The 14,615-nt window shown below is 33.2% G+C and overlaps 1 protein-coding gene across 1 annotated transcript; it reads left to right on the top strand.

The window, feature by feature from the left end:
- The first annotated feature begins 717 nt into the window (after positions 1–717).
- Positions 718–3,135, top strand: LOC114756388 (transcription elongation factor TFIIS-like). Its single transcript, XM_028945330.1, has 3 exons — positions 718–1,056; positions 1,951–2,118; positions 2,257–3,135. The coding sequence occupies exons 1-3, from the start codon at positions 718–720 to the stop codon at positions 3,133–3,135; spliced, it is 1,386 nt and encodes a 461-aa protein (XP_028801163.1).
- The last annotated feature ends 11,480 nt before the right edge of the window (positions 3,136–14,615 follow it).

Consider the following 14,615-nt stretch of genomic DNA (forward strand, 5'->3'; position numbering starts at 1 on the left):
ATTAAAAGATAAATTAAAGATTTAGCATGATAAAAAGTAAATTGATAAATAAGATTTATCATAATATATTTTATAAATTTATCGCTCATACCTTTTAAATCGATACGCATATGAATGTCTAATGAAACCCAAAAAAAAAAAATGTTAACATTTTATAAAAAATATTTAGATAAATAGAAAATCTAATCTAATTAACATTAAAACGTGCAAATGTCCAGTGAGGAACAAAATTGTTTACATTCATTAATCATAATTTTATGAAATCCGAAAATTTCTTAAAAATTCAAAAACATTAACTATATCTTATATGCATGTGATTGTCTTCAATGATGAATATCTTTAAATCCGAAAATTATTCATTTAGGAGAAGAAATAATATTTTGTCTGGCAAAGAAAAATTTGATAAATAATAAAGCCCCTTATCTATAAAATATTCTTTGCAAAAACCAAATACAAGAAACCATATGTCCCCTTTCATTAAAAAAGGTCATTAAGAAACATTTTAATAAATACTATAGAAACTAAAATAATAATCAAAATTAAATCTATAAATCATCCGAATCAAATTTAGATATCTTAGAATTATTTTGTTTTAGATAGCAACCTGATAAATCAAAATTGACAGAGGCTTATAAATAAGTTCAGTGATCTCTATATAGTCTTCATATAGAAAAATTAGTCAATAAGAAGTCAAAAATTCTCTTTTACAGTTGTACGATGGAGAAAGAATTGATTCAACTGTTTGGAGCAGTGAAGAAGGCGGCAGACGCAGCGGCGGCTTCAACCGCCTGCGAGGTCGAAGAAAGCCAATGCCTTGATGCGTTCAAGATGCCCAAGAAATTTCCTGTCAATTATGAAATTCTAGTAGCAACTCAGGTAGGTAAACATCTAAGAGTTCTAACAAAGCATCCCAGAAAGAAGATCCAGACCTTCGCTATGGACATAGTAGAGATATGGAAAGCCATAATCATCAAGGGAATAAGCCCAAAAAAGAAAGTAAACGTTGAGAAAACTCATTGGAATGGGACATCAAACTCCGGAAAAGGAAATACCAAGGTACAAGGTTTAGAAAATATTTAAGTTTATATTATATAGATTTCAATTTCATTTTGATCTTTTCACCAGTAATTTATTATGACTTGGGATCAATGAGAAGTAGTTCTTGATGATATACATAGCATGTTTAAAATTTAATTAATCCAGTAATACCATATAACCAAAATTTTATAACGATGTTATTTAAAAATAACAAGCCATGTCGTTCATTTGCCATATATTTGGTCTTCAATATGAAAGGCAGATGTGATTTTAAACATATTATTTTGAATTAGTAAGGTAATTTAATTTATTTATTTTTAATCATTTATTAAATTTGTGAAGTACGATTTAAAAATTATTTATTACATATTAAAGTACTTATCATTCAAATTTGATGATTGCTAGTTACATATTTATGGCTCAGATATATCTCTCAAAAGCATACGTCTATGAAAGTCTAGTAAAACCAAAAGCTGGTTGAGATTATATGTAGCAGATTAAATATTTAGATAAAGAATGAATAATCTAATTACTATTAAAACGAACAAATGTTAACTGTGTTTTATGTATAGGATAGTCTTCAATGATTAATATATCTTTATATCTAAAATTTATCTCTTCGTTTATTTAGGAAAAAAAAATCTAGTTCCATCTTTGCCAAATCAAAATACAAGAATCCATATATCCCCTTATCATAGGAAAAAGGTGATCGAGAAATATTTTAATAAATAATATTTAACTTATAAGAATAATTTAAATAATATCTATAAATCATCATAATCAAACTTAGATTTTTGTTTAAGATACAAGCCTTGATAAGGAGTCCAAATTGATCGAGCCTTAAAACTTCACGGATGTTCACATAACTTTCATATATTGAAAAGTTAACAAGGAGTTGAAATTCCCTTTTAGGATTCTACGATGGAGAAAGAATTGATCCAACTATATGAAGCAGTGACGAAGGCGGCAAACGCGGCAGCGACCTCAGCCACCGGCGAAGTCGAAGAAAATCGATGCCTTGATGTGTTGAAGCTGCTCAAGAAATTTCCCGTCAATTATCAAATTCTGACGTCAACCCAAGTGGGTAAACATCTAAGAGTTCTAAAAAAGCATCCCAGAAAGAAGATCCGGGCTTTCGCTATGGACCTTATAGGTACATGGAAAGTCATAATCATAAAGGAAATAAGCAAAAATGACGAAGAAAAAGTTAATTAGAAGGTTCTAAAGCCTGAGAAAACTGATGGGAATGGAACACCAAGCTCCGAACAAGCAGATTCTAACGGCACTGTTTCTGCAGAAAATGTTGAAGTTGAGAAGGTTGGGAAGACTCGTGTGAAAAGGCTTAAACTTAAGAAGACTGTCGTGGACATTGCCAAGGCTGAGAAAACTGATAGGAATATTGAGCCATCAACCTCCGAAAATGTAAAGGAAAAAGATTGCAATGTGGTTACAAGCGAGAAAACTGTTTCTGTCGCAAACATAGCCAAGAATGAGGAGAAGCAAGTTTCTGGAATCCTAAAGAAGGGATCCTCATCAAGCCCTGATTCTCCTTTAAAGCAGGAAAATATGATTAAAACTAACGATGAAAAGCGAGACAAAATGAGGGAAATTCTTCATGAGGCATTCTCTAGGGTTTCAGGGGAGGCTGATGAAGCAATCAAGGATCAAGTTAAAACTTGTGACCCTATTAGAGTTTCTGTTGCAGTGGAGTCTGTGCTATTTCGGAACTGGGGCCATCTTAATGGAGCTCGGAAGATCAAGTACAGGTCCTTGATGTTTAACGTCAAGGATCCGAAAAACCCAGATTTCCGAAGAAGAGTTCTGGTCGGAGAATACTCGCCGGAGCGGCTCGGGGACATGAAAACAGCAGAAATGGCTAGTGACAAGAGGAAGAAGGAGAACGAGACGATCAAAAGGAAAGCTTTGTTTGAGTGTGAGCGTGGACAGAAACCAAAAGCCACAACTGATCAGTTCAAGTGTGGGAAATGTGGGAAGAGAGAGAGCATCTTTCACCAGATGCAGACTCGGAGTGCTGATGAACCTATGACTACATATGTTACCTGCGTTTCATGCAATCACCATTGGAAGTTCTGTTAGTTTAGTTATGAATTCGATCAAAGTGGTTGTAAATGGATTCGTTTGTAGCCGACGAATGATGTTTAGATTTTGATTCTCTCAATTATTACTTGTAATAACTGTTAAAAGTTCTATTAGTCTTGTTACTTCTAGCAATGGATCGAGAGGTATCATTGTCATGTGTACTGTAAATGGAGTTTTTCACTTGATAGAAACCAAATTTTTATCATTTTTTCAATTAATTTGTAAATTTAAAAATTTGGTTGATATATGCGATATGTGAATCGCAGCTGAACCTGAATCACTTTCAATTGATCTGTCTTATTTACCAAAAAAAAAAAAACATAAGTTAATCTTTTTTATTTATACAAATACTAGTGTTTTTGGGTATAATGCTCAGTAACCCTTGACATGTCGGCGAGAGGTTTTTCTTTTCTTTTTTTTCCTTCAAAAAGAAATATAATTATGCATACGGCGCTTTACTTTTTATTTTCAGTAAAGATCCTTGGAACATATATACACAAAATTTTCCTAAAACAAGAGAAGGGACCACACTAAAATTAATTCCATTCTAACTGAAATTCTCTTCTCGTATTGTTAAGTATGTATATTTAAACTTTACTTTAAGCTTATAATATTTGACAGAAAATTTAATTAATTGGACGATAAAAAGATTTACTAGTGTGGATTAGCTGTGCTCTATTTTATGTAGAAAGTAAATTTCATTAGATTATGATTCTTTCATTTAGTTTGTGAATATGAAAAATATGACTGTGATTGTGATATGACATAATTAGAAAACCCAACAGGATCATTGTAAATTGATTGTTAAATTCTCTAATGCAAATAGTTAGTACATTTCAAGCTAAGGTATATTCTCAAATTGTTATAAAAAAAATATATTAATGTATTCAAGAATACATGCCATATAAAAAAGTGTTAAGGTGCAAATATATTCTTAAAGTAATTGCAATATTTATTTGAGTCCAAAAATGACCATAAAAATCCTATAAGAGTGTAAAAATGTCTCTGCCATTGATTTAAGAAATCTATGTTACTTTTTACTAGTCGGCTTTACATTATCATCTAATACCCTATTTGGTACGTGGAAGAGATTTTGATGAAAGTAAAACTAGAAGTGGAAATAGAGATAAAAGTAGAAGAGGGTTTAAAAGTGTATTTGATATGGCTACGAAAGTGTGATATAATTTTTTTTAATTAACATGTTATTTTAAATATGAAATGACAAATAAACCCTTCGTCAAAAAAAAAAATGTGGCCTCTACCCAGAACAGCCACAGCCACCAATGGCAATCAACATCAAGCTCTAGCTTTAGCCATGGAGGAAGATGATTACAAGAAATCAAACAGAAACAAGAATCAAATCCCGGCATAAGAAATCAAAACCAGAATTTAATTATTTTTTTGAAGAAAAAGAAATCAAACATCAAAGAAACATTCACCATGAAAATTGGAATCGAATAAAGCAAACAAGAAACTAGCGAAGAATGCATCAGAAACAAAAAAAACCAGCAAAATCAAACAACATGCACAATGGAAATCGAAATCGAAATTGAGAAGACATTATATTGAAGAAGAACAAGCAAAGAGGAGAACAAGCTCATCGTAGATCTGTAGCAAAGAGGAGAATCCATTAGATTAGTAACATTGATAGTCAACTCAGATATGCTAACATGTTTTGCAGGGGTAGCATCGTCCATTCTCGCCATCCACAATCCCTTGCCGATCATCGGCTTATTGCAGATCAGAGAGGAGAAAGAGGAAAAAATCATCAAAAACTAGATCAATTGTGAAGAACTGTCATCTGCCACCGTCCTCCTCGCATCCTCCATCGTCCTCATCATGGTCCTCGATTTTCAGGGACAAAGGCTTGGGTGGGGGGTTGGGGGGGGGGGGGAATGGTCAGATTCACAGTTCCGTGAGAAGTGGAACTGGTTTTCAGGGGGTTGGACGGAACAAAGTTCCATGAGGAAGTGGGTTCCAGCCCACCAAAAATACATATACCCTAGTTCTAGCTCCAATTTCAATTCCTGGCCTCTAGTTCCCTCCTACGAAACTAGGCATAAGTGTGCAAGAGTTAGGCATAATTGCAAATGAGATTTTCATTTCTAGGTGTTGAATACATGTGGCTTGTGACTTGCCTTCAAAATTTCCAGGTGTCATTGTTGATGTTGAAGATTTTGATGATGACCAAACCCGTTGATCCCGCTTATTTTGGATCACCTCCTATGATGTAATCTCAATGTCAAACTTACCCGTGCTACTAGCGTCAGAGGTGGAACTTGACAGGGAAAGCCAAGAGGGAAGCTCTAGCATTAGCTTGTCCTCCAACTCAAACCCAAGTTTTTCACATTTCTTTACTTCCTCCATGTCCATGCACAAACAATCTCCTTCCTCCTTTTGGCCTCGTTATAACCATCAATTGGTCACTTTCTCTACTCATCCATTGATTTGTGTTGTAAATATTGGGTGTGGGGGTGCCAAAGAAAGAAACCTCTTTGACATGCTTCTTCTTTCTTGTGGACAGACGTGTTATTTAAGAAATGTCTTGTGCCACTAGACCCGTCCCATACCCCATCGTGTTTTATAAAAAGGTGGTTGTCAAAGTATAAGTAATCATTCTTGAAGTGTTCAAGCGCTCCTTTATCCTCTTAAAAACCTTTTTCGTCCTGCTAAGTTCATTTATTTTTTATTGTTCTGTTACCCTGTACTCTTACAGGAAGGGTTTATTTAACCTTTGGGAGTGCCGCTTTCTAAATTATTGAAAGATTATGGAATATCTCTTAAGGATAGTGTCATTGGAAGGAACTCGAACCAAATATTTTGTTGTTTTGCAAATTTTTCTAACAATTTTAAGAGATATTTCTCGCTGATCTGGGAAGCACGTCATAATGTGTGCTCTCCAATTCATGGGATTGATTACAAGGGAATTGAGATAAGGTTTAATTCTAATTCCAGCCTACCTTTATTTGATTTTCACTGGTGAGATCATGCATCAGTCGTGATCTGACTATTTTGATCAGGAATGATATTTTGGAAAAAGTTAAGAGAATCCTATATCGATCTGTATTTTTGTCTGATCTGAATATATTAACTAGCACTACAAAAAAAACAGACTTTCGGCGACGACTTTCGGCGGCGACAAAAAAAGTCGCCGCTGAAACTAAGACTTTCAGCGGTAACTTTTTTAGTTGCTGCTGAAAGGTCACTGATGAAACCAAGACTTTCAGCGGCGACAAAAGTGTCGCCGCTAAAAGTGGACCTTCAGCAGCGACTTTTTTAGTCGCCGCTGAAAGTTCGCTCTTGAAACCAAGATTTTCAGCGGCGACAAAAGTGTTGCCGCTGAAAGTGGACCTTCAGCGGCGACTTTTTTTGTCACCGCTGAAAGTGGACCTTTAGCAGCGACTTTTTTTGTCGCCGCTGAAAGTTCGCTGCTGAAACTAAGACTTTTAGTGGCTACAAAAGTGTCACTGCTGAAAGTGGATTTTCAGCGGCGACTTTTTCGTGTCGCCGCTAAAAGTATAATATAATAATATATATTTTATTTTACAATATTAATAAACAAATTCAATCTGGCTCAGCGACAAGAAGATTGGACACGAAAGGAGGCGGTCATGAGTTCGAACCTGGAAGAAGATACATTTAAGGTGAAAATATTTGGACGATGATGTGGCAAGGAGGAGTGATGTGGTAATGACGTGGAGGTGGCTAGTGATGATGTGGCGGTTGGCGGTGATGATGTGGCCACCGACGGCGATGATGTGGCGGCCGACGACGATGACGTGGCACCGGCGATGATGACGTGGCATTGGTAAAACCAATTCTTCTTAGGCATTACTTTTAGCGGTGACAAAAAAGTCGCCGCAGAAACCGCTGAAAAGTCTTTTAGCGGCGACAAGAATGTTGCCGCCGAAAGTGTCTTTCAGCTTCGCCGCCGAAACTTGTAAAAGTCGCCGCTGAAAGTATCTTTCAGCGGCGACCTTTTTAGTTGCCACTGAAAGTTTTCAGCCACAGTTGCTACGGCAACGACTTTTCAGCGGCAACAAAAAACTTTCAGTGGCGACTTTTATACTTTCAGCGGCGACAAAAGTCAATTTTTTTGTAGTGTGGTTATAGGTTGCCTCTGAGATTGGACTTTACTGTGGTTTTAATTTAGGACTAGTTTCATTATCATCTTCTTGACTGTTATTGTATGAGCCATGTAAAATTCTATTTTCGTCCGTTATCGCATGGGTATTTTGAAGAAATGATTATTATTTTTATCGGTTTCCAAATTATTATTTCTATATCCATTTGTTGTGTGTGCCTTTTTGGTTTTCTTTTATCCAGAGCTTCCCGATTTTCCCCTTTCATGTTCTGCGCTATTGTCAGGAAAACAAGGTCTCGAAAACATTTGTCCCGGTTGGCTTTCAAATCATAATTTTGTTTTGATTTTGTCACATAATTATTTAAATGTTGTTCGCCCTTCTTGATTCTTCCGTCATTGAAAATCACTGCAAGAAAAAGGATCCTACATACACACGTTTCCGTTTTTTTTTTTTGTTAAAAAAAACCTTTAAATTTGATTTTGGGGTTTTTCCGGTAAAATTATCACCCTCCATGTTGTTCGCTTCGCTGTTCAGGGTTTATTCCAGTATTGTTCTCTCCTGTTATTTACTTTCGTCCGTCGGTGCGTTTATTTCCTTTCCATTGAAAGGAATTGTTGGCTTGGGTCAATGGATGTATTGATTGGGTTGATGGCATGAGAGCAATCGCGAACCTCCTATTATTATTTCTTTAATGTTTTTACTCCTCAATAATTGTTTATAATGGGTTGATGGTTTCATCCGGTGATTACGCGCGGGTTTCGGTGTAGTGCAAATATATCCTTGGTTTGGTGTCTCACAGATTTATATTATCATATTACCTTCGGTTCCAAATATAACAGTTAATTAACTAATTTAAATAGATTAAAAAAATGAGTTGAGTTAGTTAGTTGTAATAAATAAGTATTATTTTTCTTAAAATATCCTTATTAATCAAATGCATTAGTTAGAACTACTATTATTAGAAGGACTATCTTGAAAAGAAATGCATAAATATGATAGAAAAGTGAATTAGAGTGTTATATTTAGAACTAAAATAAAAGTCAAATAAGGTATTATATTAAGGATCAGAGTTAGTAATAACTAAATTATTTTTATCATTGGTAGTTGGGGATGACAATATATTTTCTTATATTGATGCATTTTTGTGACAACTATGGGGATCATTATTTTTCATACTTGGGGTGTGAGATGCAATTCTGTTTATTACAATTGATTGGGTTATCATCGGATATTAAGTGAAAAATTCTATTTTAATTAGAATGGAAGGGAATTGAATGGTGAGATTCTAATTTAATTAGAATTATTATTGAAAAGTTGTGAAATATTAAGTGTGGAGTGCCTAAAGTGTGAGGTGCCTTAAAAAATATTGGAAAAATAAAATAAGCTTTGTTTATAGTTTATAAATGCCATGTTATTTTGTGTTATGATTTAGAAAGAAAAATTAATTGAGGGGAGGCTTTTTATTCACTGCAGAGAACAAATTTTGTGAATTATTATATTTTTATGTGGCTTCATATAAGCATTATTTTAGCGACATGAAAATTTTATCATTTATCTTGTGTATGTTGACAGATAAATGCATTTCAATTTTCATGATATCTTAATTTGTGGATATGCATTCTCAATAAAAATATGCATGATTATTTGTGAATACTAAACTTTTAATATAGATGATATGATATTTTTAAGTGTTGTGCTGAATGAAATTTGACAGTATGAATGAATTAAATATGATTATGGGTGTTGAGATCATAAAGGAATTGTGATAGTATATAATATTGAGAAATGTTTCCAAAGTTTGGTTTTGATAAACATTGTGTCAATATTCCTTGTGATATGGTAACCCATTATGTTGTGGTGGTTATGTATTAATCCCTATGACAACAAATTTTATGTAAAGATTAAGTAGGGAAAAAGACAGAAAAATGCACCTTTAACTTCAGAAGCCCAAAAACGTCCGCTGAATTCAAGAAATCCCATTTTGGTACCATGAGACCAAATTGGGATTATTATGTGAAAGGAAAAGACCAAATTGCCCTTCATTTTAAATATTATTTTTAAATATCACAGCCCCTACTGGCCGGCCGATCACCGGAGCTCCGTCGATCGGAATTTTCTTTTTGAAAATTTTTACAACTTCAATATAATGGTTAACAACTTTTGTAATGCTATCAACAACTTCAGTATAGCAATTAACAACAGCTTTTCTGGGAAATTCAACAAACTCCGGCGACCGGAAACAATTTTTTTGAAAATTTTTACAACATCAATATAACCGTTAACAACTTTTGTAACGCCATTAACAACTTCAATATAGCAATTAATAACAGGTTTTCTGGGAAATTCAACAAACTCCGGCGACCGGAAACAATTTTTTTGAAAATTTTTATAACTTCAATATAACGGTTAACAACTTTTGTAATGCTATTAACAACTTCAGTATAGCAATTAACAACAGCTTTTTTGGGAAATTCAACAAACTCCGGCGACTGGAAACAATTTTTTTGAAAATTTTTACAACTTCAGTATAACGGTTAACAACTTTTGTAACCCTATTAACAACTTCAGTATAGCGGTTAACAACAGGTTTTTGAGTTTGTTAAAGGCATTACTGAAGTTATAAAAATGCCACTTTTTGAATTTTTCGAAAAACTTGTTGTTAACTGCTATATCAAAGTTGTTAACCTTTATGTTAGAGTTGTAAAAATTTTCAAAAAAACGTAATTGTTAACGTTATACTGAAGTTGAAAATTTTTACAACTTCAATATAATGGTTAACAACTTTTATAATGCTATTAACAACTTCAATATAGCAATTAACAACAAGTTTTCTGGGAAATTCAACAAACTCCAGCGACTGGAAATAATTTTTTTGAAAATTTTTACAACTTCAATATAGCGGTTAATAACTTTTGTAACCTTATTAACAACTTCAGTATAGCGGTTAACAACAGATTATTTTGAAAAATTATATAACTCAAAAACCTGTTGTTAACCGTTATACTGAAGTTGTTAATAGGGTTACAAAAGTTGTTAACTGTTATACTGAAGTTGTAAAAATTTTCAAAAAAATTGTTTTCGGTCGCCGGAGTTTGTTGAATTTCCCAGTAAAGCTGTTGTTAATTGCTATACTGAAGTTGTTAATAGCATTACAAAAGTTGTTAACCGTTATATTGAAGTTGTAAAAATTTTCAAAAAAATTGTTTCCGGTCGCCGGAGTTTGTTGAATTTCCTAGAAAACCTGTTGTTAATTGCTATATTGAAGTTGTTAATGGCGTTACAAAAGTTGTTAACGGTTATATTGATGTTGTAAAAATTTTCAAAAAAATTGTTTCCGGTTACCGGAGTTTGTTGAATTTCCCAGAAAAGCTGTTGTTAATTGCTATACTGAAGTTGTTAATAGCATTACAAAAGTTGTTAACCGTTATATTGAAGTTGTAAAAATTTTCAAAAAAAAAAATTATGACCGACGGAGCTCCGGTGACCAATTGTCGGCTGGTCGCCGGAGCTCCGGTGACCACCGCCGCCGGAGGTCCGGTGACCGGCCGGCCAGTAGGGGCTGTGATATTTTAAAAATAATATTTAAAATGAAGGGCAATTTGGTCTTTTCCTTTCACATAATAATCCCAATTTGGTCTCATGGTACCAAAATGGGATTTCTTGAATTCAGCAGACGTTTTTGAGCTTCTGAAGTTAAAGGTGCATTTTTCTGTCTTTTTCCCGATTAAGTATATATAAATGTGAAGTCTCATGAGAAGAGTGATATTTTTGCTGAATACCATGAATGTTGGTATCATGTATAGTGGATTCTCATTGTACTAAACTACATGAATGTTAATTGATTTTCAATTTTCTATTAGAAAATCCTCTAGTAAAAGCCCACCTTTTATGGTGATACAAATAAAATATTTTGTGGTTATCGCAAAAAATAGAATATTATGTGAATAAGAGTTCATTACTCTAGAGTTGGTTGGAACTAGAAGTTAGGTTGTTAAAAACTTCTCACCAAATATTTTGGTGTGAAACTGACACTTAGTGTCAATGAGTTATGATTGCCAAATGACAATAACCATTGAAGAGAGAACAATGATGCAAGTGGATATCATTATCGATGATAGAAACAAATGAAAAAAACAAAAAGAAGTTTAGAACCAATTCAAAATTGACAGCGATAACAATCCAACCTTTGTGATTGGTAATCCTATGAAAAAGGTTCAAAGGGTAAGAATAAGTCATTTGTTAGTTTTTTCTAGCACTAAAATAAATTACTGGTCCCTTCTTATGGTGTATGAGAAAGTGCTAGACTACATTTTTGTGAGGCTTAGCAAAAGCTCTTAATGATTTTATAGTCCTACAGAATGGTCATGTTGGGTAGGTCAACTCAAATTGTAACATCCTGGATTTAAAGAGTCAATTGTAACTTAGAGAGTGTGTGTATATGCTTAAGCAATAGATAATAATTAGTTGGAATGCCTTTAACCTTAAAAAAAAAAAAGAGGATAATATTGCACATTAATGAAGTATAAAAAGGGTTATAAATGAATGTAAGATGAAATACCCCATTAGAATATCTATTTAGGTATATGTGTGTATAGTAATAAGGGATAGATTAACTAATATTAAAATAGGTAAATAATATTTAGAGAGGGTTATTCTTAGATATCATGAACTTATTGAGATATTCAAAAATATCAGGGCAAGTAAATAATTAATTTGAAAAGATTGAGATTCGTTTATAAAGATATTTATATATATGCACATCTTATCAGATTTTAATAATTGGTTACCTTTTCAAATAAAGACATATAAACTTTATTTTCCTGAAAAAAATAAATAAAATAAAAATATATATATACACCCACGTGTATCTTTTAGTGAACGGATGAAAACATGAACCTAGTTCTATCCTTCTCTTAATGCTCTCTATCTTGCTTTAGCCGTCGCTTATTCTTTTGTTTTTTGTGCACCCTTCAGTTCTTCCCAACTTGATTGTTTTCTACCGCCAATTTTCTCCTCTCCTCTCACTCCTTCAACAAATTCAAGATGCAAGCCCCTCATTCCTTCCCTCTCAACCAATCAAATAAACACACGCCCATTGTCAAGAATGAGTCCCTCGACTTTCTATTAGATAGCAAGTGTGTTTGTGTGTGTGTATATATGTATTATGTACCCACTTACACATAAGCTAGCTCACACCCTCTCTCATCCTTGCACCAATCATGTCAGTGGCCTCTCGATTCAGCGTATCTTGTGAGTTATTCTTCCATATACATGTGAACTGTGTGCTATTCTGTCGTAGTTGACTATTCTAAATTTAATTCAATTATATAATTGAATTATATAGATGTGAGTGTGTTCTGAATTTTTTTAAAATGATTCTCAATTTAATTCCATTTGTGCTTCGTTTCTTATATATATTATTAATTAATATTAATGATAATGGAAGTTCTTAACAAGTGTAAATATTATATTATGAAAATATTATAACAAGTTATACAATTAATATCAAATATGTGTGCAAAGAGTACAAACTTTGGCATTAAAAATGCATGTGTATGTGTGTTAGATTTCTTTTGTATTTTAGTTGTAAACTTTTCAAGCACGCTTGTGTGTGATGATTTCAGTCACAATATACTTGAGTCATCCTGATAATTTTCACCCTGAGAATGAAGAAAACAAAATAGACTGAGGCCCAATTGGTGTAGAGAAGACATAGATGACACAACTTTTGTACTAAGATCTAGGTAGTGTCCAGACTGATATTTTTAAAACATTAGATAAAGAAAGAACTGGTTGGGAAGCAAGGATAGAAAGTCTCAAAAATTTTCAAAAAATCATAAAAAAATAAAATTAAGAGTCTAGAATAGTATTTGAGGCCCAAAGGGGTTAACAAGGGGAAAATAATTTAATATCAAATTTTCTGTATTTTCAGGAATTTTTGGCTCTACTTGGTAATGGTAGCTACAATTAATTATTTAAAATATCTAGAAGCCTCAATAATTCTAGAAAAAAATAGGAGGAAATTATTTGGGAGATTATCATAATTCATAAAATTGTTTCCAATCTCAGAAGGTAAAGATGTTAGCTTTAATAATATTTAAAACTTAATTTTTACTGGTAGAACACCGATTCGGGAAGAATTGGAATTCAAAGAGATACAGGGCGGGATAAATTTTGAAAAAAAATCATGAAACTTTCCTACATTAAGAAAAGGCTATCGATGCACTAAAATAAAATTTTGGAGACACTGAACTAGACAGGATTTTTGAAAAATTAAACCGATACTGTGAGATTATTTAGTAGATCGATATTAGTCTTGGCAGAACAAAATTTCCCCCTAAATTTTGATGATTTTTGGTGCCATTTTTGAGTCAAGGGCATGGTTGGGATTTTGCCATTTTTTGAAGGGCATGCATGGGAGATTAATTATGTAATAAAATGTCATTTCTAGAAATTGGTTAAGGAAGTTAACCTAGGATTACACTAATTAATCTTGGGCGACATAAGCACCATGACATCACCTTCTTACATGGGAAGATCACAAGTCTCCTAGCTTAAGATTTGTCCATGTGTTATGGAGAGAAATATGAAGGGTTGAGATTTAGCCACATAACCCTTGTAATTTCATAAAATTTTAAGGGTTAAAAGTTAATGGGAGCAATATAAATACCCCCACCCCCTTCACAATTAAGCCAAAATAGGAACTTTAGAGAGGGATTGTTGCTCTTGGATTCTAGGAGAGAGAAAGAAACAGAGAGGAAGAGAAAAGGCAAAAAGTGATTATTGATGCTTAAGTACTTAATCAAGGTATATTTAAGCTTTCATTAAGAGCTTAATTACATTGATTAAAGTTTGATTAGAATTAATTGCATTGATTAATGAATGACTAGTATTTAATCTTGATGAGGTCAAGTGACTTAAACCTAAAGGATTATGTTGCTTTAATCACTATATGGTTTGATAAGCATGATTTGGATTAAAGATTAGGGGTTAAAGATTGATTGGAAATACATGATTATGCATGAACTAAGGAAGAACTCCAAGACCCTTAGCTCATCTATACCATTCAGCTAAGGAAGAAAAATTGGCTAGGGTTTAATTCAAGTTGATTTGATGCTTCAATGAGTTGAGGAGGTGAAATTATGTAAGATTAAGTTGAGAACATTTCTTTGGGTGCATTAAAAATTGAAAGTAGAATTTTGAACTTAAACCCTAACCCATTTGGCCACATGGAAAACACAGGAAGGAAATGAGTTTTGATAAATCTAAGTTGAGATTTCAATGAATCAAAGTTAGAGACAATAACCCAAAAATCAAAGGAAAAAGCGTTAAGGGTATGTTGATAGTTTGAATTGGATAGTTAGTAATGTGTAATGCCCTATTGTTTTGCCA

Source organism: Neltuma alba, unplaced genomic scaffold (assembly GCF_004799145.2).
Source record: "Neltuma alba isolate B1F8T4 unplaced genomic scaffold, ASM479914v2 tig00010391_pilon, whole genome shotgun sequence".
Lineage (NCBI taxonomy): Eukaryota > Viridiplantae > Streptophyta > Magnoliopsida > Fabales > Fabaceae > Neltuma > Neltuma alba.